Here is a 27,788-nt window from a genome sequence, read left to right as displayed (position 1 = left end):
CTGCCTGAACAACTAAGTTTTCAATGCATGGCGGAAGCTCATTAAAGATGGGGCATGATGGAGTTCGCTAGGGAGGGAGTTCCACAGAGTGGGAGCCACCACAGAGAAGGCCCTCTCCCTCATCCTCACCAGCCTAGCTGTCCTGGCTGATGGGACAGAAAGAAGGCCATCCAAGGCTGATATTGTTGGGTGGCCTGTCTGGTGTTGCTGGAGGCGCTCCTTGAGACAGGCTGGGCCAGAACCATATAGGGTTTTAAAGGTCAAAACCAACACCTTGAATTTGGCCCGGAAAACAACTGGTAACCATTGCAACTCCTTCAGCACTGGAGTGATGTGATCACGCCGGGGGCTGTCTTTAATCAGGCGAGCCTCCTCATTCTGCACCAGCTGCAGCTTCTGAACCGTCTTCAAGGGTAACCCCACATAGAGTGCATTACAGTAGTCTAGACAAGAGGAGACCAGGGCATGTACTACCGATGGGAGCAGATGGTCAGGAAGGTAGGGGCGCAGCCGCCATATCAGATATGGCGTTGGTACAATGTAGGAGTTGGTACAATGCTGTCCGGCTCACAGCTGACACCTGAGCCTCCATGGACAGCTGGGAGTCTAAAATGACCCCCAGGCTGCTGACCTGGTCTTTCAAGGGTAGCTGTACCCCATTCAACACCAGGTCAACATCCCCCAGCCTCCTCTTGTCTCCCACCAAAAGTACCTTGGTCTTGTCAGGGTTCAGCTTCAGCTTATTCCTCCCCATCCAGCCACTCACCGTCTCCAGATGTTTGGACAGGGATTCTATGGCCAACCTCGGAAAAGATTTAAATGAGAGGTAGAGCTGCATGTCATCTGCATATTGATGACCCCACACCCCAAACCTCCTGATGATAGCCCCCACAGCTTCACATAGAAGTTAAATAGCATCGGGGAGAGGATGGAACCCTGTGGCATTCCACAAGTGAGCAGCCACGGGTCCAAAACCTCCTCTCCCAGTGCTACCCTCTGACACCTGCCGGAGAGGAAGGACTGGAACCACAGTAATACAGTGTCTCCAATGCCCAACCCCTCTAGGCGGTCCAGGAGGATACTGCAGTCAATGGTATCAAAAGCTGCTGAGAGGTCGAGGAGAACAAGGAAGGAGCATTCGCCCCTATCCAAAGCCCTCCTCATATCATCCACCAAGGTGACTAAGGCTGTTTCTGTCCCATGCCCAGGCCTGAAGCCCGATTGAAATGAATCTAGATAATCGGCTTCTTCCAAGTGTGCCTTCAACTGCATTGCCCCCACCTGTTCAATCACCTTGTCCAAAAAAAAAAAAAAATGGCAGATTTGAAACTGGGTGACAGTTGTTCAAGACTTGGGGATCCAAGGAGGGGTTCTTAAAAAGCGGTCTTATCACTGCCTCCTTGAGAGCTGATGGCATCACTCCCTCCTCAAGGGAGGCATTCACCACCACCCTGATCCCCTCACCCAGCCTTTCTCTGCAGCTCATAATGAGCCAAGATGGGCAAGGATCAAGTAGGCAGGTGGTCGGCCTTACAGATAAAAGCACCTTGTCCACTTCATTAGAAGAAAGAAGCTGGAACCGATCCCACAAAACCGGTTTGCCACAGGCCGCCTCTCGCTCGCTAATTGTATCCACAGCACACGGAATAACACTCCTGATCTGATCAATTTTATCCGCAAAGTGCCTTGCCAAGGCCTCACAGGAGGTCTTAGAATGCTCCAGCAGTTCCAGAGCAACTGGACTGACCAGGCTTCGGACCACTTGGAACAGCCTCCTGGGACAGCACTCTGCAGACGCGATACAGGCAGCATAATATTCCTTTTTTGCTGCCTTCACCGCCACGTGATAGGCTGAAGATACAGCTCTAGCCCATGCCTGATCGTCTTTGGAGCGAGACTTCCGCCACCGGCACTCTAGCCGTCTCACCTCCTGTTTCAGAGCTCGTAACCGTGGATTGAACCATGGTGCAGTCTGAACCTTGTTTAGGGGGAGAGGGCATTTCAGAGCCACCCGATCTAATGCCCCAGTGATTGCAGCATTCCATCCACCCACCCACCCACCAGGGTCTCAACCGAGTGGCCATTTGCGTGCTCCAGAGAGTCCCCAAGCACCTTCAGGAATCCATTCAGATCCATAAGATGCCTGGGGCGGACCATTTTAATGGGTCCTCCACCCCTGCGGAGGGGTTGTGGAACCGAGAAGTCCAGTGTCACCAGATGATGATCTGAGCATGACGGGGGGGGGTGGATATACTCCCGACTTCCAGATCACTCCCCACTTCTCCAGAAACAAACACAAGGTCTAGTGTATGACCAGCAACATGGGTGGGCTCAGTTGGAATAGGGTGCAGCTCCCAGGAAGCCATGGTCTCCATGAAGTCCTGAGGTGCCCCTGTGTCTCCTCAGAAGTGAGCCCCAGAGAGTTCAGTTAGCCTTACTCTCAAGTTAGTGTGCATAGGATTGGACCACATTTTATATTTCACATGTGTTTGTGTAGAAATCTCAGTTCAGCCACAGATTCAGAGGTGGCATTTGGATAGCCACTTTCTCTGCCTGGCTTTAGCCCCATTCAAGCATTCTGCTAAACAGAACAGAATTCCAACCCATGCACGGTACATGCGCTGGCCCGGCCTGCAGTGTCCCCATGCAGGTCGGCCTCTCTCTCTCTCTACTCCCGATCTTCCCATGTTGAACATGAAGGTCTGAAGGGGGTTTCTGGGCACATTTGGCCCAACTCACTTAAAAGCCTCTCTGTGGTTGGGAACCTTGATAATGCCAGGCTCCCAATTGCAAGCGGCCCCTGAGCATGTCCTTCCAAAATGTGTGAACGTTGGGGGTGGAGCACATGGAGACGGGTGTACTGCGGGCAGGGCCGGTGATCAGGGCCCTGTACATTAGGCATAAACCTGAGCAGGGCTTTGGGTGTTATGGGAAGGACATAACCAGATTGCTCTTGCTTGTCTTTCTCTTTTTTTGCCGCAAGAGAGAAGAGCCAACAGATTTGATTCTAAGGCTCTTGCAAGCCAGGAAAGAGCTGCTGTCCCACTTTGACCAGCCTATTGTTCATCACTGTTGTTCACAAATTGCCAGATACGAGCCTGAGCAAAGCAAAGGAAAGGAAATCAGCAGTGTGGTGCATGAGCTGGAGACTGGAGTGGAAAAAGCCACAGAGAAGGCAAGTTCCATTGCACTGACACATAAGGACAGAATGTTGTTGACTAGTATGTTGTACACCAGTCTATACCAACAGGGCACCCCCCCAGATGTTTTGGGCTTCACCTCCTGTCAGCTGAAGCCAGCAGAACCAGAATGCTGGGAGTTGTAGTCCAAAACATCTGGAGGGTGCCAAGTTGGAAACGGCTGTTATGCACTGTGGAAAACAGATCTAAACATTGCTTATTTCTAGTGATGGATTGGAGAGGCACCATTTATATGCACATCTTCCAGTAAAATGCCCTAACTTCCCTAAACTGGTGCCCCCCTCCAGATGTGTAGGATTGCAACTCTGATTAACTCCAGCAAGCATTGACACTGAATTCTGTGCTTGTGCAATACAATCATGGATTACATAAAGCCAGTGGAGGCTGGTGGCTCTGGTTTCAGTGGGGCAGTGATTAGATTGTGAGTTTTAGTCAGAACCAGCCAGAACTCTAAAGGAGCTATCCAAGGTTCTGAAGCCATCTGGGGGGTTGGGCTCAGCACCTGGGATAGCTCCTTTAGAGTTCTGTCTCATTCTGACTGAAAGCCAGAATGGAATCACAGCCTCACTGAAATCAGAGCTACCAGCCTCTGCTGTATAAAGCCCTCTAACCTTGCTGCCTGTACTGCTTCCACATTCCTTGTTTGATGGTAAAGTGCTGATCTGGGAAGCTGGGAGGCTCTTGTGTATTTTTTTTAAAAAAAATTCTCATGCACACTTCCCCCTGCCCCACCAGCAATAATGCATGCAAATTATTACTGAGCATACTGGTTTAGCTGAATGAGTTCATTATTTAGGATTCTATGAACTCTGATTCTGATCTTTTTAAGTATACCCCTAACATTCTGCAGAATGAAGGGAGTTTTGTTTTGTCCACAGTCTGCCAAGACTTGGTGTATATTCACTTCCTTGTTTTTCTGCCTTTGATACAGATGCAGTCAATGGGAATCATCAGCAATTTGCTGAATGGTGTGGGATCATCAGAAGCAGCTGGTTTCTCCATTAATAATGGAGAGAATTTAATGAGTGACTGTGAATTTGTTCATTGCTTCAGGAGAGACTCCAATAAAGTACAAAACTACTTAAAAGTTCTGAAATGTAGGATTGTGCCAGGAATTAGCTGTTGAATTTAAATCTGCTACAGCAAAGCAATTTTCAAGACAACAATTGTGTATTGTCTGTAGAGAGTGCACAAAATAATTCATGAAGGTCTTTATCACACTTGCATTCTCAGTTAACTGAAAACCTGGATTCAGACAATTTTGCCCATGATTTATTTTACATTGTGATCAGCTGAAAAATTAAAGATGACAAATTATAAGTATGTGGGCTTGACACAGCAGGCAAAATGCACTTTCATGGTAATTCACAAATTAAATATACTGTATGAAATTGCATTCCAAACAGTTCCATTTTTTGCTGTGAATGTGTAACTGATAAAAATAACTAGACAGAAAAGCATATATGGTTTTAAATAAAGTATTTTTTGTATTAATCTTTCACATAACATGAGATGGACTAGCTGCTTTGTTTCAATTCAAGGGTTAAAGATGGGTTAGCCTGACGAAACTCCTGACACAGAGCTCTTTCAAAAAGAGGGTTCCCTATGGAGGAAAGCAGCTCAGCTGTATGTTGGGCAGGAAGAGCTGAAGTGAAGTGGGAAATCACCCCTTTGCAGGTGGAGGAGGTTTATATATACATTGGAGCTTCCATGTCCATAGGGAATATTAGCTTTGAATCAGTAGGTAGACTTTGGTGTTGTTGATGCTAAAATGTATGCAGTGTGAAAAACCTTAAGTGAAAAACAGGAATGAAGAAGGAAACTTAGATTGATTTGTAACATAAGTTATAAAACTGTGATATAAGAGACTGGAAGGGGACCTAGCCAAGGGCATACTATTGTACAGAGCTGTTTTCATTCCATACTTCCCTCTTCTGCACTTGTGCTAAAGCAAATGGCCTACAAGCTGAAGAACCAGGTACAATGGCAGGTTCCCCCATGATCCCCAACCCACGCATTGCTGGAAAACGCTACTAGTAGACGAGATAGAATCACAGCATTGGAAGGGGCATTGTAGGCATCTAGTCCAACCCCTGTTCAATATGGGAAATCCAGAGCTAGATCATTACCAACAAATGACTGTCCACCCTCTGCTAGACACCACCTCCCTATATTTTAATTAATTATTTGTTACATTTACATCCCACCTTTCTTCCATTGTGGAACTCAAGGTGGCTACATGAGGTTCCCAGGGGGTTTCCCTTCCAAGCACGGACCAGACCCAGGCCTGCCTAGCTTCAGCAAGGTGGCTGCCTCATGTACCTTCAGACCATGCTCTGGGATAACTAGTTCCATTCTCAAACTCCTTTTACCATTAGGACATTTCTCCTAACATTCAGCTGAAATCTGTCCCCCAGCAACTTAAGCCCATTAGATCTATTCCTTTGCCCTCTTCTATGTTAGAGCCCTTTAGGTACTTGAAGAGTGTTATCATGTCCCCTCTCAGAGTCTCAGTCTTATCATCCTCAGGTCAGTTCCTTCAGCTTTTCCTCACATAACTTTTTTTTCCCTTACTTTGTTACTCTCCTCTGAACCCACTCCAGTTTTGTCTACATCCTTGCAGTGCCCAGAACTGGGCACAGTGCTTCAGATGAGGTCTGACTAATCTGTTTGGCTATTTTCACACAACACTCATTTTCATTAGTATTTGGCAGTTCAGCACAAGAGCTAATGAACACAAATCAGTGGAATTTAAAACCACACTTCAGCATGTAAGTCTTCCTGGACTCTATGGAATACATATGGATTTACATTTTCTTTGGATTGTGCCTAATCTGCATAATTTATTTCTGTTTGGGTGTTGTTTTGGAATGTTTAGATGCAAAAGAATACAGGTGGTTTTTTTTTCCCTAGTCCCTGCCCCTCCCTGCAAAGATGCTGTGGAATTCCTATATGCAACTTCTTAGATGAATAATAATTGATTTTTCTTCAATAAATCAAAAAATTTCTGAGTGGATAAATCAAGCACACCATTTCAGTAAAGTAATTTCATTAATCTGATGCCACATCAATTGCCCTGCGTGAAATATTGGACCTTCTGTAAATACAAAAAAGAGATGCTGGTGCAAGTTAACCAGGTGCCATGTTACTTAAGCCCCAAAGAGGTTGCAAGTCACCGCAATATGTTCAATGCTTTGTTATTAGTTCACAGGATGCTATGAGAATTGTCGGGAGTCACTGGAGATTGTGTTTGCTGCTATCCCCATTTCTAAATGCAAAGCTTGGTCCATAAAAGAATTCCAACAACCTAGTAAAGAAAAATGAACTATTTGGCTTAACAATGTTGTATCCTTCAGGTGAAGTAAATGACCTCTGTCATGCATGTCTTCCTCTATTAGCTTTGTGTTTGATTTTTATAACTCCACTGAACGGATAGCACATTTCTTTTGCAGGAGCATGTTGGTAGGAAAAAGCCATTGTGTTCAATACCAGAAGAAGAGTGCAAACAGTGTACAGAGACAAATGTTGGTAAGATATTTTTGTCTTATAAGCAGTGATACGTAATAAGCAGATATTATATATGTGAAGTGCAGAAGAAGAGGAAATGTATGAGGAAGTAGTGAGAAGGTGTCAGGCACTATGGGTCTTTAGCCCTGATGTAGTGTAGCAGAAAATTGATTGACACATGTAGAAAGGTGCATTTAAACATTGCCATTTCCATGTGGATTGCTACTAGAGAGAAGGGCTTCTTGATACTGTGCATTCAGAAGCTGTAATGTGTAAGCCAATTCCATCAGCTTGCTAAGTGGACTTGACCTGCATCTGCTCTGCTAGTTTCCCTAATCTTCTGCTCCATTCCTCCTGATTTCGAAACGCCTATCATTACTATTCATCATGACCCTAGAGCCCTTTCTTCCCGTTTCTCCTCTTCTTGGTTTGCCTCTCAACACCTGTCTGTGGGCATAATTACACTAGAGATGCAAAGCTAATCCAATGCACATTTACTTACAAGAAAGCTTTATGCCACTCAGTGGGACTTACTCCCAGGTAAGCATGCCTAGAATTGCAGCCTGAAGTTGGCTTAACTATCCTTCCTTCATCCCAGGAAGCCCCATTCATTGTAGTTTTATGAGGAGCTAAGAATCTCTTAACAGAGCATTCTCAGTGCCTTCACCAAACTACAATTCCCAGGGTTCTTTGGGGAAGTCATCACAGTGAACGTGGTATAAAACTGATATGAGATTGGCCAGCTCATCCAGCATTGCTGGTCTCTCTGGAACAACCCCTTACTGTGGGTATACTGCTGAGACTAAATATCTGATTCTATAGACACTTAGGTCAGCTCAACTCCACAGTCGCCTACATTATCCTCTTTGAAAAATAGTGATGATGAAACCATAGCATCATACATTGTAAGATTTTCTCCCATCCAGAATTGCCATTCAAGAATATGTTAGTCATAAAATATTAAATTAATTGGACTGAAGACAACGACTGCCAAAAAACAAATCTATCTGTATGTGTATGCAGAACATACACACTATATACAGTGAAAGAGACCATAGTTTCACGCCCAACTTTACTTACCATCAGTTCCTTCCTACTTCACTTACAAGTACTATTCAAGGCCAGGAGGAACATGAGGGAAGGCTGATTACTGAATCTTTCTTACACCATTAGTTTTTGCCAATATAAATGTGTTACATTTTATTTTAGCAAATGATGGAGTATATAAACTAATTCAGTGTTCATATAAAATAAAGTTAGTCTGGGCTTCACCTGAAGTCAATGGTCTGTCATTATTCCGTCAGTTGCCCCGCTTAGGACTTAACTGCCTTCTCTGCGGTGCCTTGTTCCCTATACAGATACAACGTGTCAGGAGACGAGTTTGCTCTTGTAGGTAGCTGCAAGCTGCTTCTGCTATTCAGTCTCTCTGCCTGTTCTGGAATATTTGGCCATCTTGGGCTCAATTGTTGTTGGGACATTTCCCATGCAGGACATGGCGGAGAAGTAAAATTCAAAGATTTGGAAAGGTAGGTCTCTTGTAGACCTTCCTCCGGCAGGCACCGGTTTGAAAGCACTTCTTTTTCTTTGGAGTTTCTCCACTTCATCCTTCGATTTTGAAACCAGATTTTGACCTGTTGATGGGTTAATGAGGCACTATTATTGTTAGTTTATTAAGATAATTCTGCCTAAAATAAACTTCTTGAATACTCTTAAATTATCAATTCCTCTCTCTTAGCTTAGCCCAACCTTTCCCAATGTGGTGCCCTCCAGATGTTTTGGACCACAATTCCCAGCATTCCTGACCACTGGTCATGCTGGCTGGGGCTGATGGGAGTTGAAGTCCAAAACACCTGGAGGGCACCAGGTTGGGGAAGGTTAACTGAGCCAAAAGTACATTGCTAAAAGTACACAAACATTCATCCCAATTTAGGAGGTTAACAATATTCTGCCATACAGCTGCTCAAATAAGGAAACAGCAGCGCAGAGAAAGACATTCCGACAATTACTGATGGGCATTTTTGGTGAAAGTTTGACTTGCCAGGAGGCTATGCAGAAATGAAATGGGGGCAATGCTAACAAATGTTAGGAACACAACCTAAGAGAAATTATGGCGTGAGACTTGGGCAAGGGTATCACTTAGGGCAGTGAGAAGCAGCCACCCCTCTCTCTCTTTCAGATCACATGCAGCCAGATTTCAGAGGAAAGCAAGATTCCGCCACTCAGAGTATGGAGCTAGTCTGTAGGACAAACATAACCCCAATCTGTGTTATATACTGATTCTGTACTCTGAGTGGCTGAATCTTGCTTCCCACTTCTGAAATCTGAAGTGATACTGACAGATGGCCCATTCACACAACCATACAGTAAGAACTTCTTATCTGTGGAGAAAGGGTCATTTGAATCATTATCTGTCAGCAGAAGCTACAGATTGACATGTTGCCACTCAGCCCACAATTGAAAATTTGGGCTGATTGGTTCCGATGGCCCGTTTTCAGCTTGTGTGAAGCTAATGTGTGCAGATCAGACATATGAGTTATCCCTTTTCTATGGTATTTTGTGGTGAGCAAATATCACCACAAAATGAACTTTCCTTTCATTATCCCACATGGCAGCTAACTATGCTCCTGGATCCTGAAGAACTACCAGAAATTAAGTTCTCCAAAATGTGGTTGCTGTAGCTGATCTGTCATTGGTTTTCTTTTTTGTCCCTATATACTTGCCATGCTGATCTCGTTCTACCCCTCGTCCTCAAAGAAAAGTTTTCAACATTTGAAACATGATTGATACTCTACCAGATCTTTCTGTACCTGTGACTCCTTCAGACCCAGACCGAGGGCCAGTTTCTTTCTGTCGGTTTTGCTGATGTATTTCTGCTTCTGAAACATTTTCTCCAAAGCTTTTCTTTGATCCTCAGAAAAGACAGCCCTTCTTAAAATGCCTCTCCGGGATCTGGAATCCTGGGTTAAAAGAGGCAGAACACTTTCCTGTCCTGGAACTAGACAAATATAACATTCCACACCAATGTTGTTATTAGCCCAATTAGCCAGATTTTTAAAAAACAAAACAAAACCCAAGATCATGAATGTAACCTGGCAGGCCCAATGGCTGATTTCATAGAATAGAATAGAATAGAATAGAATAGAATAGAATAGAATAGAATAGAATAGAATAGAATAGTAGGGTTGGAAGGGGCCTACAAGGCCATCAAGTCCAACCCCAGTTTCAAACAATTCATGCCTTGTTATGCTTTGTATATGTTGGTGTTGCACACAAATTGTTGTGGATCACTCTGAGCCCATGTGGACTTCAGAGGTAGTCTAATGTGCACTAGCACAGTATCCAGCCCATCTTATGTATGCACCTATCCTTAAGTACCACAGCCCACTTTCACTTACAGGCCCAGCTGAGACACTTACGGCACAATCCTATGCATGTCTTCTCAGAAGGTGACTTCAGGGGCGCCTGCTTCAGGTGAGTGTGTAGAGGATTGCAGCCTCACTGGGCCAACACTCTGATTCATGTGGTGGAGGAATGGGCAGTCTTCCTTGTGTCCTACCACCTCAACAAGAGAAAGGAAACATAGTACCCTCCATATGTTCTGAACTACAATTCCCGTAATTCCTGACTGTTGGCCATACTGACTTGGGCTTCTGGGAATTGTAGTCCAAAACATCTGGAGGGTACCACATTACCTGCCCTGACCTAAATGAATGGGTGATACAAGCACATCACCCAGAGACCCTTATCCATGATGCACAATCTCTCCTCTGCATTTTCTTTTGGGGGAGGGTGTGATGGGTAAATCATGCCAATTAGATCATTGCTGATACAGGCCTTTGCACTGGGTTCCGGGATTACACATTAAATGAGGCACCACCCACCACATGGCTCAGAATGCCAGACTGGTAAAAATGTCTGAATCAGGTCAGAGTTTTCTCTGCATAAATCACAGGACTTCCATAACCTTGGAACAGTTCAAAGTAGTCTAGCAAAAGGGATCATCTTATCTGCTTCAACAAGGAAGCAACTGGTCGTGGTAGATCTAGAATAACAAGTACTACCAAAAATTACAAATGCAAATAGAAGCCTTACATTCTGCCCGTCTGGCAAATGACCGAATACGAGTACTGAAATTGACCAAATTTTCCATTTGATCCATTGTTTCGGAGGAATAAGCTTACCCACCAGGCACAATGGTCATGTCAGGACCAATGAACGGCAGCAAGTTTGCAGCCCCATCCAGCTGAACTCCACACTTGAAGGGTGTAATGCGGTGTGTTGACACAAACGCTAATATGGTACCAAGTACGTTCTGAAAAAAGCCTTTCCTTCGTATTCTAGTATATGGTGATAAATGTCTCCTTAATCTGTGGAACAATCTTCATTTGCCTTTGTGGCCCAGACCACCTTGAAGGAGCGAGTAAAGGCTTTCGTCACGGTTTCCATTTTTCCACTGCGATTCAATACACTCCAGTTAAATGGACAATTAATAGGTCACTTCCAAAATAGTAGTGTATCAGTCCTGGTTCATAAACAATTGCCGCAGTTGATAATGGGCCCAGTGCATTCAGGAAGTCCCTGTATGCACTCAGCTCCGCTCACTAAATCCCTTTTCAGGTAGACAGGGTTATATGGGAAGATGAGCTAGAATGAGTCTATAAAAGTCAGCTTCATTCACTGCTTTATTTTTCAGTCAAGTGCTTTAAATGGTGTCCAGAAAATTCTCGTGGAATGTGAGACAGGAGAAAAGATCAGCGCACAGAGCACCCCTTTATGGCCACACAAAAGGGCAACTGACCCTTGGCCAGGCCTTTTCAGCTGGAGATGGTTTCTAAAGTTCATCGGCACAGTGAAAAATTGTGGTGAGGTCGCGTGTGGATGAGTAAAGTGAAAGTGGTGATTGGTCATGGTGCTGTTGCCCATTGTGAGGTGGCCGGGCCCATGTGAAACGCTCTGTGGGAAAGTGTCAGCTCCCTAAAGAGGTGCTCCAAAACTCGCAGCTCATTAAACTGCCAGCATTTGCTGCCTCACTTGTCAAGAATCATTCAACTTAGCAACTGGCCTTCTGAAACATTCACAAAGTAACCTCCCCCCTCCCACTTGAGGATTCTGCTATGGTGCAAGTTGACGCTCCAGCAGTTGTACGTTCCAACATGTATTTAGGTTTCGCTCCCTTCAGTTATATCTTTCTGAGAGTGTCTGAGCAGTTTTTCTATTATTCTGATCCTGGTTCTGCTTCCTCAGAATAGTCGTATTAATACCACCAGGGCTTTGTTGACATGAGGATGTTAATCTTTGGGTTCCTATAATATCCTGATCCTAAACACATGTCTTTGGAATCAGATACCTTCACAGGGTTCATCAGAACCCTTCTTTGCAGGTCTTCAAGAAATTTCTGAAGACCCACCTGTTTTTGCTGACCTTCCCATTTGTGGACCACAGGTTTTATAGGTGTAATCTGATTTTACAGTGTTTTGTAATATTTTATATTTATTTTGCCTATTCGTATATTTTTGTATGGCTATTTATCCTGTATGCCATCTTGAGAGGGTTTTATCATTAAACGCAGCCAAAAAATAATTTTCATGAATAGATAGATAGATAGATAGATAGATACATCATGAAAGGGAACCCCACCCAATCAATGGGATCTGTGGCCAAGAAAATATGTGAAGGATTGGTATATGCTCTATTTCCAAGTAAAAGTGTTTGATTTAGATGGCTTAAACCAGGGGTAGGGGATGTATAGCCCTCCAGATGATGGTGGATTGTGGCATCTCCCATCAATCCTAATAGCCAGAATAGCCAACAGTGAAGGATGATGTCCAACAACATCTGCAGTCCAACAACATCTGGAGGGGCACATGTTCCACATCTCTGCCTTAAACTTTCAAATTTTCTGATGTACAGCCACTTCACATGTACCATTCTGTTCCATGTGTGTGGATGGGTAAAACTGACCCCAACTTAAAATCATGGAAGGATTGGGGGCGGGGAACTTGAAAAATACAGAATGATCAAGTTAGTTCTGCTATTATCACATAGAAACAGTTTCAGCCAAACACACCCTTCCCAAGTGAAAATGAAGTGGCAATACTGTAACAGTAACAATGCATTAAGGAACAAATGAAAACCCACAAAATATTTTGCACAAAGTTTTGAGATACTTAAGGCCCAACTAGATGTTATGGTGGCAGACCTTGAGCTTTTCTACATGGAGCATTTATTGTGTGCTCATGATTCCTTACTCATGGTTGTTTTCAGCTTCTTTAGATGATGCCATGATCTTCCAGTTTTGCTACTGTTTTTTTAAGAGGACTTTTCCAGTTTTTTTAAGAGCGGGGAAAATGAGGAATTATTTCCTTGTGTATTTGCACTATTCTGCTATAGCACAGCACCACCTAGAAGTTATGTAGTGGAAAAGCAGGAAAGGAAAAGCTCTTTGTGTAGGGCTCGAACAAAACCAAAAGTAGATATAGCGATTAACAGCCTCATAAAGAAAAGCTCCCCCTGTGTATGCTGCTAAATCCATATAGCTTCAAGTTTGGGCGGCATTCAAGCACAGCATGAGGAGGTACATCTGAAGCCTTCCTCTGTTCATGGTTTTTACCTGCCACTGCTTTGCTCCTGGTGTTGAGACTAGGGATGTATGGATCAGCCTATTTCAGGTCTATGTCATTTTAGCACAGATTTGCCCAATCTGGTGCCCTCCAGGTGTTTTGGAACTCAGCTTCCATTAGCCCAAGCCTGCATGGCCAGTGATCAGGAATGCTGGGAGTTGTAGTCCCAAACATTTGGAGGGCACCAGGTTGGGGAAGGCTGTATTAGCATGTATTCATTCATCTGTCCATTCTGTTTTATGTCTGCATTTATCTGCAAAACATTTTAAAGAAAAATTCAGCACAAAAATCAAGCTTTCAGTGTGTATTTCAATAAATCTGAATGTATTTTCTCACAAAATATGCATTTCTAATCTTCACTCTAAAGTATGCATGTTAATTCATTTCTGTATGGCCATTGGGCTAAGAACTGCATCGCAACATTCGGAGAAGCACAAAAATCCAAAGGATAACCACATTCTGAAGTGCATGTTAGCCCAGGAGGTGCAGATCAGTTCGCATCACAATTCACAACAAACAAATACCTCAAGCATCTCTAGTTGAGGTTAGATTAAACCTCTGTCAGAAGAAAAATGACTGGGAAGAAGGCGTTTCAACAGGAAAGCAGTGCTTTGGAACGGTTAAGCACCTCCCTCCCACCCGCATTTCATTTTCAGTTGCTGCTATCTCATCTTACAGTCCACGCTGCTCCACAAATGGAAAAAATAAACATTTTAAATTGCATCTGGAGCAGCTATTTTGACCCCTTTAGAGCTCCCTAGGTACTACAGAGCACCAAAAAGGTTAAAATTAGCTTGCACACATTTTAATTCTTTTAAATTATTTTTAATACCGCAGAGGAGAGGTGCAGAGGGGGAGGGAGACAGGGGGCAGAAATTGCCCTTGGACTTCCCAAAGTTGCTCACCCCTGTTTGATTTGAATTCAGCATGACCTGTGTTGGGTTATGTTGTCACAACATCCACTTTGGCCTAAGAGTGAGATTAAATGGAAAAGTATTGGAATAGATCAATCATTAGCAGATCTCCACAATCTTATTGGAACATGGTGATAAGGCACCAAGTTGCACCTATAAACATTCAAAGGCTGCATGTGCACTACAGTCCTATACAAGTCTACTCAGAAGAAAGCCCCGGCTGAGTTCAATGGAACTTACACTTAGGTAAGTGTGTATAGGATTGTAACCTAAAGTCACTGCAGTTACCTAGAACTACATATTAAAAATGTTGAAGATCCTTAATGAAATCCACAAAAAACAAATGGCTTTGCAAAGTCTGGGATTTGATCAAATTAGTTTAACTAATTTCTCACAGCGCAAATAACAATTTTCAGAAAATCTATATTATCTCCATACTGCATTATATTTTAAGGACACCTGATGGCACAAAGAAGTAGTAATAGTAACTATGATTATTTTAATTTGCTATGATTTCTTCTAAATTACTCTGCTACTTCTGCGATCTGTAATTTTGTATAGAGATCTTTTTATCTGTGTATTTTCATATTTGGCAAAATTAAAAAAAGAAATAAAAGGCACAGTTCAGCCAAAGCCAAGCATTTAACAACCCATTTATTTTAACTGGGAGATTTATGCTCTTCCATTGAAATCAAAGATCCTTAAAACATTTATCTTTTGCACTAGGGATATCCAACATTTAAAATGTAGAAGAAGATCTTTGCAGAAATAAAATGCTGGTTTCCCCCCCTTAAATCCTAAAGCATATTAATATTTTACAGGCTTAAAAAAAAAAAGGCTGGTGTTTTGTTTTATTTTGTTCTGTTTCCTATTCGCAAATGACCATTGATTCAGGTCCTGAAAGCAAATTGTAGATCTTTTTTCCAGTCATCTAAAAGCCAGAAGCCTTCCTTGGTTGGCCCTTTCGCTCAATGGCATTTGAAATCTCCCACAATTACTCAGTGTACTGAAGTCTGATAAATCTTTGGAAAGCTCTTGAATGGGACTGCTGCGATTTTTACAGAGGCATTAGCTCCTTGCCATTGCATCACCAATTAGCTTTTTTTCCCAGAGCACATTAAATCCCGCTGCTTTGGTTTACAGGATAACTCAAGCATTACTGATGAAGCATAAAAACTTACTTGCAAAAGCAGTGGGGGTTGCAGGGTGTTGACAGGACCCACCGCAGCATGCCGAATAGATCGTCGGGGCTCTCAAGAAAAAGTGCTTCGGAAGAGCTGCAAACACAGAGTGGAGTCCATTGAACATTGAACGTTACACCACACTATATATATTATTATATCATATTATACTATTATATATAATATAATTCTCTGCCCAAATACCAACACTTAAAATCATAAGTCAGCTTCTCTTTAAAAAGCTTCATCAAAATCTTTTTCATCTCTCGGCTTGCTTAAAATTACAACCCAATAAAGAATCCCAGTGCAAATTCGATCTCATCCTGGCTACTACTTAGTCAACCATATGCTGCTTGGGTTCAGTACTATGGATCATTAACACTTCCTAAGAAATAAATTCCAGAAGATGGGATTACATTAGCCCTAATGTGAATCGGAATTTAAATGGTTTTGCTACAAAAGAGACAGACAACAGCCCACTGAAGCCAATGTACTTGAATTTAAGCCTGTTTAGTTCAACTGATTTTTGCAGATCTTAATCAGGTTCATCATGCAGTTGTTTTAATATTTACCATGTATATTTTAATTCCAATAATTCCAGGGAACATTACTGATGCATCAGTCTTAAATATAGATATCTAGAAGAAACAGGGGCTCATCAAAATGAAGCCAGGGTCCATTTGCATGCAAGTCATTTGTGTGCTGTGACTTGCCGCATGGATCAAGAGGTGTTCTCCATGGCACTGTAATCCTCTCTTGGAAAACTGCCCTATCTGCAAATGGCTTGCTGCAGACAGATTTAAGTGGACGTCACTCAGCTGTTTCCTAGGTACCAATCCAGAATTCTCACTGAGTTAGCTACTTAGGAAAAGTACAGTTCTCAACATGATAACAATAAAGGAATTAGGTGTAGTGTATTGATGGCCATTTTAAAATATCTCCCTAGAACTTGTTTAAGGCAAGAATATCATTAGAATTAGAGAAGGTAGACAGTGACTTAAAACTTGTATTGAAAATTGGTCTATCATCATTGTTATGTTCTGGAATAATGAGGTGCAGGAGAAAATGCAACCCTATGATGCATTAGGAACTTTGTAAAGAAGAAATATTAAGTAAAGTGGCAAGATAATTTCAGCTCAATCAACCTTTATTTGCTTAAAACCAGAACAGGAGAGAGAAAAAACCAAAATCCACAATAAAGGGTCAAATCTTCTTATCCCCACCACCAAGAAATATGACTATACATAATTTCATCTAATTTTAAAAGCAGCCATTGCAAATAACTAAACTTGATAAGAAATGTATTTGTTCTGATCAGCCAACAGTAATTTTAGTTAATATTCAGTGATTTGAGGAGGAGGAGGAGGAGGAGGAGGAGGAGAAAGAAGAAGAAGAAGAAGAAGAAGAAGAAGAAGAAGAAGAAGAAGAAGAAGTAGAATTGCCTCAGTGTAAGTTTATATAAAATCTTATGTGAAATCGTATTATTTATTACAGGGGTTCGCAACCTAGTGTCATACAAATGTTTTGGACTATAACTCTCATAAGCACACAAAAATGTACATTTGAAAAATGCACACAAAAATGCATACAAATTTCTATGCTGGGTTGGAAAAACAGCCTGTACAGAACTGAGATGAAACAACTTTTGCTGTGGAAAAAAGAACCTTGATGAGGCTCACATGGCCAGTGTTCCAGGATTATGAGAGTTGTTGTCCCAAACATCCGTAAGACAGCAGGTTGCCTGCCCCTGATTTATAATGTGATAATAAAGTTCTGAGAAAAGCAAAAGCACTTGTTTAAGGCTGAAAGTAGATAACAGCAATAACATTTGCACCCACACCCAGCATGAAGTGGTGAGATGTCTAGATTGGGTAAACCAGGGCTAGGAATGTATTAACATGAACAGAAAGAGATCTGTAGTGTAAATTATCTGCAGCGTAGGAACTAGCTGAGGCAGAAGCCAACTTGCCACCCTCCCCTAGCATTTTGGCTAAGGGCAAATCTGGCCCTACCCTGAACCAGAAGCAGTGAATTTCCTGCTTTCAACCCATCTGGCCACAACTTGAGGTGTTGAGGGAAATCTTCCTGAATCGCTACTCCACATGCCTCAGGATTCTGGGTGTGCGGTCCCAGCAAAGGGCTTCCTTTCTCTGCACTTCACTGACAAGAGCCAGCATAATGTAGTGCTTAAAGTGTTGGACTGCCACTCGGAGATCCAGGTTCTAGTTCCCACCTGGCAATGAAGCTTACCTGGATAACTTTGGGCCAGTCACTGACTCTCAGCCTAACCTACCTCACAGGGTTGTTGTGAGGATAAAATGGAGAGGAGGATCATGTATGCCTTGGACTCCTTGGAGGCAAGACAAATATAACTGAAATAAATAAATTGGAGAGCCAGTGTGGTGTAGTGGCTAGAGTGTTGGACTGGGAGTTGGGAGATCTGGGTTCTAGTCCCCACTCAGTCATGGAAGCTCACTGGGTGACTTTGGGCCAGTCACAGATTCTCAGCCCAACCCACTGCACAAAGTTGTTGTTGTGAGGATAAAATGGAGGAGAAGGAGGACTATGTACGCCGCCTTAGGTTCCTTAAGGTGGAAAAAAGGCGGGATATAAAGGTAATAAATAAATGTCTAGGAGATTTCCTTTCATCACCTGGTTTATTGGATTGTTTAAAAGTATAATAAATAAACTGATAAATAAATAGAATAATGGTAATCTACTTTCATTCAACGTCCTGCAGTTGTGATCAATTGCTCTAACTATATGATGCCACCTTGTATAAAGTTTCCCTTCCCATTGGATCAGTGTAGAATAGGGCCCCCCAAAACCCCCATCCCACAATAACCCTGTTTTCTCTATCAATTTGGCCAGCTGACAAAAAATTCAAACCTGCCCCCTAAGCGGCCGGCTACACATTCTCCCTGGTGGGTGGACACCAAGATGATCCAAAGAGGACCAGCAAAGGGGATGTGTGACTTATATAGCCTTTCCTAGCCCCAATTCATGCTCACACACATATGAACACAAGGTGCCTCTGCATGGCCAGCTCAAGAGCCCGATCTTCTTCCAAGTCGCAGCGCTCAAAGTGCCTCCCCCAAAGAGTTCCAGGGATTCAACAACAGTATCACCAAGGGCCTTTCAGGGTCAAACTGCACATTACATTAATTGCATAGTGTGTAGCTGAGCCTCTCTTTCTTTTTACTCCAGCGAGTAAATGTGTGTGGCTCCCAACTGGGACCACTGCACACCAGGAGAAGAGGATTAAACCTCCCCCCCTCCCAGCTTTTACTTCCAAAAATCTCACCCTCATGTGTGGGGGTTAAAAAAAGAAAGAAAAAAGCCTGCATTGGCACCAATGGAGGCTTTTTTCTCCCTTTTTGAACCCTCGCAGGAGGGATTGGGGAATTAAACGGCTCCCGTCCCCCAGTGCCAGTGGTCCCAATCCAAATCAGGGCCATACACACTTACTCTGCAGTAAGCAGAGAGGGTTCAGCAATATGCTACGTAATTAGTGTAATAGCCTTTTGGAGAGGCCCTTAAAAAAAAAAAAAGACAGGTTCAGAAATATGAAATATGAGGAAGAAATTATTATCTAACCCTCCCAGGCAGACAAGGTTCACACTTTAAGAACTGTCTTCTGATGTACCTGATAGCTCTCAAAGTGTGAAGTGGGCTTCCCTACAAAGGCATGAAAGGTTCCCTGTAGGAAATGAGCTGAAGCTTTCTCAGTGTGTGTCCTGACCAGGGATGATGGTAACTGTAGTCCAACACCACTGGAGGGCAGCAGGTTGGGGAAGGCTGCACCTGGGAAGGTATGCACACCCACCCACAGAGTATATGACTGATTTCAGCAATATCCCCCTGAGCCATTGTAAATGTGAGGCTGAGACCCACATATATGTCGCCTGAACCAGAGCTAACGTATATCCAAGTGTCAATGGGTTAACCAGATTAAAGCCATGGCTGATTTGTCACATCAGCTGCCAACTCTGCTTAATAACCACCCATGTGAAGTTGAACTCCGTTGATCACCATCATTTCACCTTGTTATTTATTGCATTTAGATCTCCCACTTTTTTTCCATCATAGAACTCAAGGTCCGGGATTCCCCTGCAGTCTTGCATTTGGGCACTAGCCAGTCCCAGACACGTTTAGCTTCAGCAAAGTTGCTGTAACATGAGCGCCGCAGACCATTAAAGGCAACCAGAGAAAAAGATGGCGCAAACAGGGAAGGGCCTGGAGAATTGATCATAGGGCATCTCTACGTCAACCTAAAATCCTGCATTTAAAATGGGGCTTTCTGCTTCTGTTTTAAATGCAGGATCACAACTGACTCCCTTTATACACACTTCCTTTCCCCGCTCCCCTTCCCCCCTCCTTCTCCCCATATCTGAGTCTTCCCTTCTCTTTCATTGACCTCGCTCCTCTTCTTGCCGCTTTTCCTCTTTTCACGGAGGAAACTGAAGCAGAACACAGCCGGGTAATTTGATAGCTCATTATTTGTGATCTATTTAAGAACAGAACAAAGGGCATTTAGGGAAGGAGGGTCACGGCAAGGTCATGTAAAGAGCCCACAAACTTCTGTGAAGGAACAATCTCAATCACAGGATAAAAGCTCTGTGTGAAGGAGCCCATAATGTGAAATGTCCCTCAACTGGTCAATATTCTGCTGACAAATAGCACAGGAAATTCCATTAGGAATTTCTCCCATTGAGCACAGGAAAAGACTTCCACAGGACAAAAATTCTCCAGTGGATTTTGCCCAGGTAGATATAATTGGAGCTAGGCCTTTTGGCCAGATTGCATGGGAGCCACCATCAATCATGAACCAGAACACCTTCAACAGAGATGAAGACAGGACCCCCAAGCTTTTCTCCCTCCCAGAGAATGGAATAAATTTATGGAATAAACTCCCACAAAAGGTTCACCTGGCACTTATGTTGTTGCTTTTACGGCACCAAGGCAAGACCTTTCTTTTCTCCCAGGCATTTTAGAGACCTAGGTCTAGGTTATTATGGCTGTTTTATCAATTCCTGTACTGTCTATTGTTTTGCATTCTATTGTATTTTATTCTTTAAAATATTTGTATTGTATTTTATATTTTAACTGTTATATGGCATTTTAGTTTTTTAACTGTTTTTAATCTGCCCAGACAACATTAGTTATTGGGCAGATTAGAAATATAATAAATAAAAGAATAAATAATAACAAATAGTAGTACCCATTTACTGGGATGGCTGACTTCTGTTTTAAGAGCACTATGGGAGAAATCCAAACGTAAAGAGATGCATTTTGTTGTTGTTGTTGTTCTCCATTCTTGACACATTAATGAGTGTGTTACAATTCATACTGAAGGCTGGGGGGCAGGGGAGTGGGAATCCAGACAGTAGATCTTGTTTAATTAGCTACCTGTTGCTTGCAAGCATATTCTGGCAGGCTCTAACTTGTTCTGAATGTTCACCAGTATATTATGTGTAGCATGAGTTATGACTCAGTTACAGTGGTGCCATCAGGACAGAACTGTGGGGCAAATGCCCAGGGCCTCAGTCAGTAGAATGAACAGGAGGGCCTCCAAATGCAGTAAGTCTGGCTTAACCCATTTTGAAGTAAGTGAAGTATTAGACATTATCATCCAAAGAGCTAATGGTCCTCGTAAGACTATTATGTCCAGAGTACCTAACTGCCCCACTGTCCAGTTAAAGTAAAGTATTCCATCCCTAATCATTTTTCAGTTCAAAGCAGGGGTGTAGTGGCATCAGGGCTCACAGGGTCAAAGCGCCATGACCTTTTGATTAGTAGGGATGGTGACATCATTTGCCACCCGCATCAGACTTCTGTATTTCCCTTGAATTTAGCTGCCGTCCTCACAGTAGCTGGGGGTAAATTTATTTATATATGTATTTATTTATTAATTTTATTTAAAACATTTGCTTCCTGCCCTATATCATTAAGATCTCAGGGTGGCATACAGATAAAATCAATTTAAACAGTATAAAGCAATGAATAATTTAACCAGCTAAAAGCATAGTAATCCATTAAACAAGTGAATACCAATTTGAAACTCTAAAACAAAACAATAAAACAGTTAAAACAGTGTGCAACTTTAGGGAATGCATTTAGCCCTCAAAGGCTTTGGTGAAAAGCCATGTTTTAACTTGGTGCTGAAACCAAACCAATGTCTGTGCCAGTCAGGCCTCCAAGGGGAGGGCATTTCACAACCGGGGTGCCACAGCAGAGAAGGCCCTCTCCCACGTCCCACCATAGCGTATCTTGCATTGGTGGGGCGCAGAGGAGGGCTCCTCCAACAGACCTCAGTTCTCAGACAGGCATATATAGGGAAAGGCACTCCCTCAGATATTGAGGTCCCAAGCAGCTTAGGCTTTAAATATCATCACCAGCACCTTGAATGCGACCAGAAGCATAAATGGATTTCCCCAGCAATAATGTATTGCTATAAATATAGATCGACACAGGTGTCTGCATTTTTGGACTGTCTTCGGGGGTGTGGCTATGGAGACTGCCCTGATGAGCATTTGTACTTCAAAATTTACCACTGCTTCAAAATAAACCCTACTGATCTCAATGGAGCTTGCTTTCAAGAACACTTGCATAGGATTGTAGTGGCCACTGAAACTCCCTAGGTTTCAAAGGGCAGTTTCAATGTGGTATAGGTCTTGTTTTTCTCTGACAGGCCTTACTGAGGTAACATCAAAGCTGTTTTTGAGAGGAGTCTCCTCTTGGGAATGGGCCTTAGCTCAGTGGTAGAGCGCAAACAATGGGTTGGATCCAGATTAAGTTAGATTAAAGTAGGATATCATTGAAATCAATGAGACAAATTGATTGATCAAAATCAATGAGACAAATTAGTCATGACTTAGATCTCATTGATTTCAATAAGAACTTAGTGCAGCTAATTAAGTCTGGATCAAACCCAATATATTTTTTTTAAAAAAAACCATCTGCCCCTAATTAATTGGAGGCAACTTTTTAGTAAGTCAAAGGGGTTTTAATTGATCAGTCTAACCAATTAACTGATTAAATGCTGCAGCCCTGCTTATGACAAGTGACATGATGATGCTACTCATCATAATGTTGACATCAAAAAGTCATAGGGTTGGATTCAGCTTTTCTGCTTGTGGGAGCATTCCCTGAGCAGATTTCTGTTCAGAATGTTGCCACTGGTGGAAAGCAGGGAGCAATCTTCATAGATTCCTTCCTCCCTATGCAGCCCCCAGCACCATGATCCCCCCACTGTTCCAAAGGTCCTCCAACCCTCCAGAGCAGTTCTGGGGAAGGCATAAGGAACAAGATGGGGAATTAAACAAAATCATAACCCTCTTCCCACCAGCAGGATACCTCTACTGGATCAGAAGCCTCCCATAGATGGGTGAAGCCCTTCCCACTCTGGGAAGCAGATGCTGGCACCTTTAGACATGTTTTGAGGGCATTTCCATAAGAAATAACAGAATGCGTAAATTTCAGAAATGTTCCTTATGTTTTGATATTGTAAGGGGGCACTAAGCATAATCCAGTGTACATTTATGTCCATGTAAACATGCATAGGATCAGGTTTCAAGCTACTGAAGTAGGGCTATTATCATCAATGTGGAAGTAAACCCACTCAGTATAAATGGATTTTGCTACAGTGGTTAGAATCAGCTGGCAAATACAAGGAGAAACCCCAGCAGGGTGACTTTGATTGCTAACACTTGATCACATTTTATTTTTCAGAAAGAATGCATGGCGCAACCACACTGAGACAGTGTGGACCATTACACAATCATGATTGCAGCCAAATGGACTAAATTAAATCCAAGTAACTGAATTGTATGTTTTACTCCAGTCAGACCTATCTAAATAATTTATTCTAAATAGTGAGGTTAGTCATATTTAGGACTATAGTAGATGATAAGATCTAACATTACCTGAAGTTATCCATCTTAAATAATTTTAGCATGACACTCTTTTACCAAATGTGAAAGCTGTGAGATACTAAATATGCCAGCATTATGAAATCCACAAGATATTTGGTCTGAGAGAATGATATTTCCAACATGCTCCTGAAGCAATTTCAACAGCATTTTTCTAAAAAACGTGGCAGAAGTGTAACAATGCCATGGAATAAACTGGCACTGCAGCTCTTAAGCTGTTTACAAGTAGAGCAGGTCTGTTTGTAGGTTTATAGTTGCAGTTTAGGGTGCAGTCCTATCCATGTTTAGACAGAAAGGAGTCCTGCAGCCAGGTCTTTTTTCTGTCTTAATTTGCATAGGACTGCACACTTAGGCGCATTTTCAGTGTCATCCAGAGAACTGCTGGCTACTACTGAGCTTCAAATTCCAACCACTACGGTCCCATGGAGGTAAATGGAACTGCACCAGAATTATGCTGTTCTAGAGAAAGTGGAAACTGATCACAGCAGCACGCTTGATTTTGAACTACATTTGCCCTGCTTTTTATGAACAGAGGCTCCAGAGAACGTTAACAGCTGAATGACAAACTGAAATTCATGGTACAGTGTTTCCAAACACATTATTTAGCGCTTTGAAGCTTCCTCTCTTTATTTTTGCCTGTCATACATCTCTGAAAGGCCTGTTTGTGTGCAACAGTGCCTGCATACTGCAGGTAACAGCAGCTGATTTGGCAGTGTCATGAGAGGGCAGGAAATTGTTACTGAATGAATTATTGTTGCATTTTTACCCCAAGGTGAGGTGCTTGTGGGGTTTTGTGTCTCAGGTGCCAAAATAACCTCTCCAGCCTTGGGTACTAGGCACCTTGATGGGAGGGGGAAAGGAGGGTGCCATTTGCTGTTCCACCCCAGGAAGCAAACATGTTTTAGGCCATCCCTGTAATCCTATCATAAACATGTTTATGTGAAAGAAGGTGCCACTGATTATACTTGAAATTAATTCCAAGAACTTTGGATCTCAAACCTCTTTATTATGACCTACAATTGTTATGCTCAGTTCTCTAAAATGTTTGCAAATAATGCCCCATTTATTTCAGCTTAGCTGTCTTCTGGCTAAATGCACAGATTCAGAGCTTGTTATTTGCAAGGAGCACAACTTTACTCTTGAGTGCATTTTATTTCTGCATGTAAGGAGTTCACTTTTCTTTCACAATTCTGGCATTTGGGGTTCTTACCTTTGGAAGCAAAAGAAAACAAACATTCTATAGATCTAAATGAAGATGTTTCCCATGTCATCATACAGTAGGTGATGGCCAGGATGCAAAGATGAGAGATATTCACTGAGTGTGGGAGAGAACAGAGCATGCCACATTTGTTAGTTTTGCTCCAACAGTTCTCACTGCAAAACAGACAAACCATTTTTTAAAACAGCACAGTAGCTTCCTGTTTGGCACAGCAGAAACTTTTGCAGCAAAAAAGGCAAATGAAGCTCTGTCTGTATGTAGACACTAGCTGTGCAACTCACATCTTCAGCTTTTCAGTGCATAAAACATTTGAACCCCCTGCTACAATAATACCTTGGATAATACATCCATAAGCCTCACTGAGAATAGGATCTGGCTAATAAATTCTCTTTGATGTGGCAGTATTATTCATTGTTACTCAAGCCTGTTCCCAAGGTAAAGAGGTAAATTGATTTTTTTTAATGCAACCTTTAATTTGTTAAAGGAATGTGCAAGCTTTTGAGTTACACAGAACCCTTCACCATGCTGAACAGAATAGGAGGATAATTAGTCTATAAGCAAGGGTAAAATTTATCTAAATTGTGTGTGTTTTCTGTTTAAATTGCTAAATGTTTTGTACTCTGGCCACTCTGAAGTCATACAAATACTGCACCAAATTTTAATTAATTTTGTTTAAATTAATTAATTAATTAATAAGTAATTGTTTTAATTATGTATTAATTAAATTTATGATTAATTGAGGATAGGCGAGAAATGAAAGTGTTTCAAGTGCTATAAAAACAGTAAGCATTACTGTCAAAGATAAAGCATTTGCAACCAATTTGCACCTTATAAACTGAGAGTATAGTGGGCCAGCAATTACTAACCAAACACTGTAATTCAGCTTGTTTTACTACCAATCAAACTTCATTTGAATTTGAAAATTGCACAGTGATGGACAGGGAAGAGAAACTTTGACAACAGATCTGTAGTTTTTACACAGGGATGAAAGAGATTGTACTCAAGGTTCCAGACACCATCAGCTCAATGCCTTCCAGATCTGTTCTACTATAACTTCATCTGCAAACTGCATGGCTATTCCTTACTCACGCTCCACTAATAGGGCTAGAATGCCCTATGGTTCAATGGGATACAACTACCCACGCCGTTGCCACTCTTTAACCAACCTGATAAGTCTGGATTCATTCCAGGTCGGTTACCCCCTCACCCATGGAACATTTGAATCACCCTATCGCGCTGGCGGTTAGAATGGTTTCAGAGGGACGGTCCATCTTTTCGGAGTGCACGTTTACGGGTGAAGTTGAGGATTTTACTCCCTACTGCGATCCAGGGAGTGGTTTTACTTCGGATCAATTGATGCGGGGTATGCCACGTGTTCCTGCGCGCGCGGGCAAACGGTGGTAAGGCGCAACTGAGTCCGCCTTGACGAAAACGGGGTTTGCGCCCAGACAGAATATTGATTCGAGAAAGCAGGAACAGCTTGACGTCGGAGCCTGGAATGTGCGGGCGCTTGAAACTGACCAATTCCAGACCCTGAAACTGACCAGCGGGGAAAGCGTGGGCGCGCAGCTTTCGCCACGGGACTTGGGGCTGGGCGGATCTGGGCCAGCCCGGCTCTTTCTGGGCTTGGAGCAGGGGACGGGGTGGCTCACCTGTGGCTGCTGGCTGGAAAGCGCCTTCTCTGTCCCCCGGAGCCCTGCTGCTGTCCGCTGCTGAGGAGGAGCGCAGCGCTTGGAAAGGCCAGCCGCGGCTCGGGAAGGCACCTCCCGGGGGGCTGATTTGTTCCGCGGCGGGGGAACACAACTTGAGCGGGACTGGAGTGGCGGGCAGGCTGTGAGGGGCTGGTTGCGGCGGGGCTCCGCCAGCCCTCAGCAAGTTCTCGATCAGGAAACTTTTGCCCAGGTTGCCAAATCCCGGAGCCGCCGGCAAGCTGAGGAGCGTCGCGGAGCTTCCGCAGTGCCAAGCCAGGGCGCTCGGAAGCATCGCCGGGGCAATGGGCGGACCTGGCCCGGCGGCTCCGAGGTGCTGGACTGTCCTCACATCAACCGGAGATCGCCTTCTGCCCGGTCCGCCAGCCCCGACACCTCCGAGGGGGACGAGGGGACCCTTTCCAGACCCCCACTCTCTGTTCCTGGCCTGTTGAGCAGGCTGCCGGGCGGTGCCTTCCTGCAGTGCCTTTGCGAGATCCGAGGGTCCCTCTCTGGAGATCCGGCGAGGCTTTCTTACAGGCTGGAAGGTGTGTCCAACCTCATCAATTATGTCAACTCGGCTTAAGGAATGATCGACAAGTGCGACAATACGAGGCGCGGATGTTTGTGAGGGGCCGGGCGGGGGCTCCATCCGTCATTGGATGGGCATTGCTCGTCCCAAAAGCCATTGGATCCCTCCCTGTCCCTCTTGCTGGGACTGAAGTTGGGTCTTGAGGAACAGCCTGAATTAAGGACCTGCTATGCACCAAACTCAGGGCCCCCCTGATCCAACTCAAGTCCCATACAACTAGCTGCATGCAACAACTAGAAGCCCCTGATGTACATCTCCATCCCCACCTAGATCAAAAGATGCATTTAGGCTGCAATCCTATAACTACTTAACGGAGTAGAACAGCTTTACTTTTAAGCTAATGAACACCCAGGTGCATTGTGCCAATTCAGGATTGTTTCAGGCAACCAAATAGCAAGATTATAGAAGCAATAGGATTCTTAAGGCTGTTATTTAGCTTGTAATTAATATTAATGGCAGAAAAACCTACTGACAGACAGAAAGTGTGCACAACGCTGGTGCAAATGTGCATCTGGCAGTGTAGCCTGAATAAAGGACTGGACTTTACACACCCCTGCTACACCCCGAAATACCCAGCATCCTACTTCTCCATGACCGGGACATCGTCCCCTTCAAGATGGCTCTGCTGTGAAGGGTTAGTTTTTGCAAATGTGCTTGAACACAAGATGCCCCCAGGGCCACATTAAGAAATAAGGAACTGGGGGTGGGATACCCCAAAATGAGCTGTGGGATACCCCAGATGACACACATTTCATTTTCATGTATTTCATTTCTATATTGCCCAACAGCCAAATTTCTCTAGGCGGTTCACAAAAATGGAAACCTACAATTAAATACAAGATAATAAAAACAAAATAACAGATTTCACATCCAAAATTTAAAAAAACAAAACAATTTGAAACAGCTACAAAAATAGTTACAATGAAATAAAACAAA

At 43.2% G+C, this 27,788-nt stretch overlaps 2 protein-coding genes across 2 annotated transcripts in view; one reads left to right on the top strand and one right to left on the bottom strand.

Moving 5' to 3' along the window:
- Positions 1-4,326, top strand: part of LOC146339972 (prolactin-like) — a 51,268-nt gene extending 46,942 nt beyond the window's left edge. Inside the window, exons 5-6 of the mRNA XM_084811896.1 lie at positions 2,984-3,175; positions 4,132-4,326. Coding sequence (XP_084668022.1) covers positions 2,984-3,175; positions 4,132-4,326 — 387 coding nt within the window. The remainder of the gene's footprint in view (positions 1-2,983; positions 3,176-4,131) is intronic.
- Positions 4,327-7,703: 3,377 nt separating this feature from the next.
- DBX2 (developing brain homeobox 2) lies at positions 7,704-26,861 on the bottom strand. Its single transcript, XM_084811813.1, has 4 exons — positions 26,225-26,861; positions 15,423-15,518; positions 9,515-9,696; positions 7,704-8,338 (listed from the first exon to the last, which is right to left on the bottom strand). The coding sequence occupies exons 1-4, from the start codon at positions 26,553-26,555 to the stop codon at positions 8,021-8,023; spliced, it is 927 nt and encodes a 308-aa protein (XP_084667939.1). The 5' UTR covers positions 26,556-26,861; the 3' UTR covers positions 7,704-8,020.
- Positions 26,862-27,788: the final 927 nt, after the last annotated feature.

The sequence above is a fragment of the Heloderma suspectum genome, chromosome 7 (genome assembly GCF_057233095.1).
Source record: "Heloderma suspectum isolate Gila_16-S chromosome 7, 16-S_ref, whole genome shotgun sequence".
NCBI classification, from domain to species: domain Eukaryota; kingdom Metazoa; phylum Chordata; class Lepidosauria; order Squamata; family Helodermatidae; genus Heloderma; species Heloderma suspectum.
This window is presented reverse-complemented; position numbering and strand designations above follow the sequence as displayed.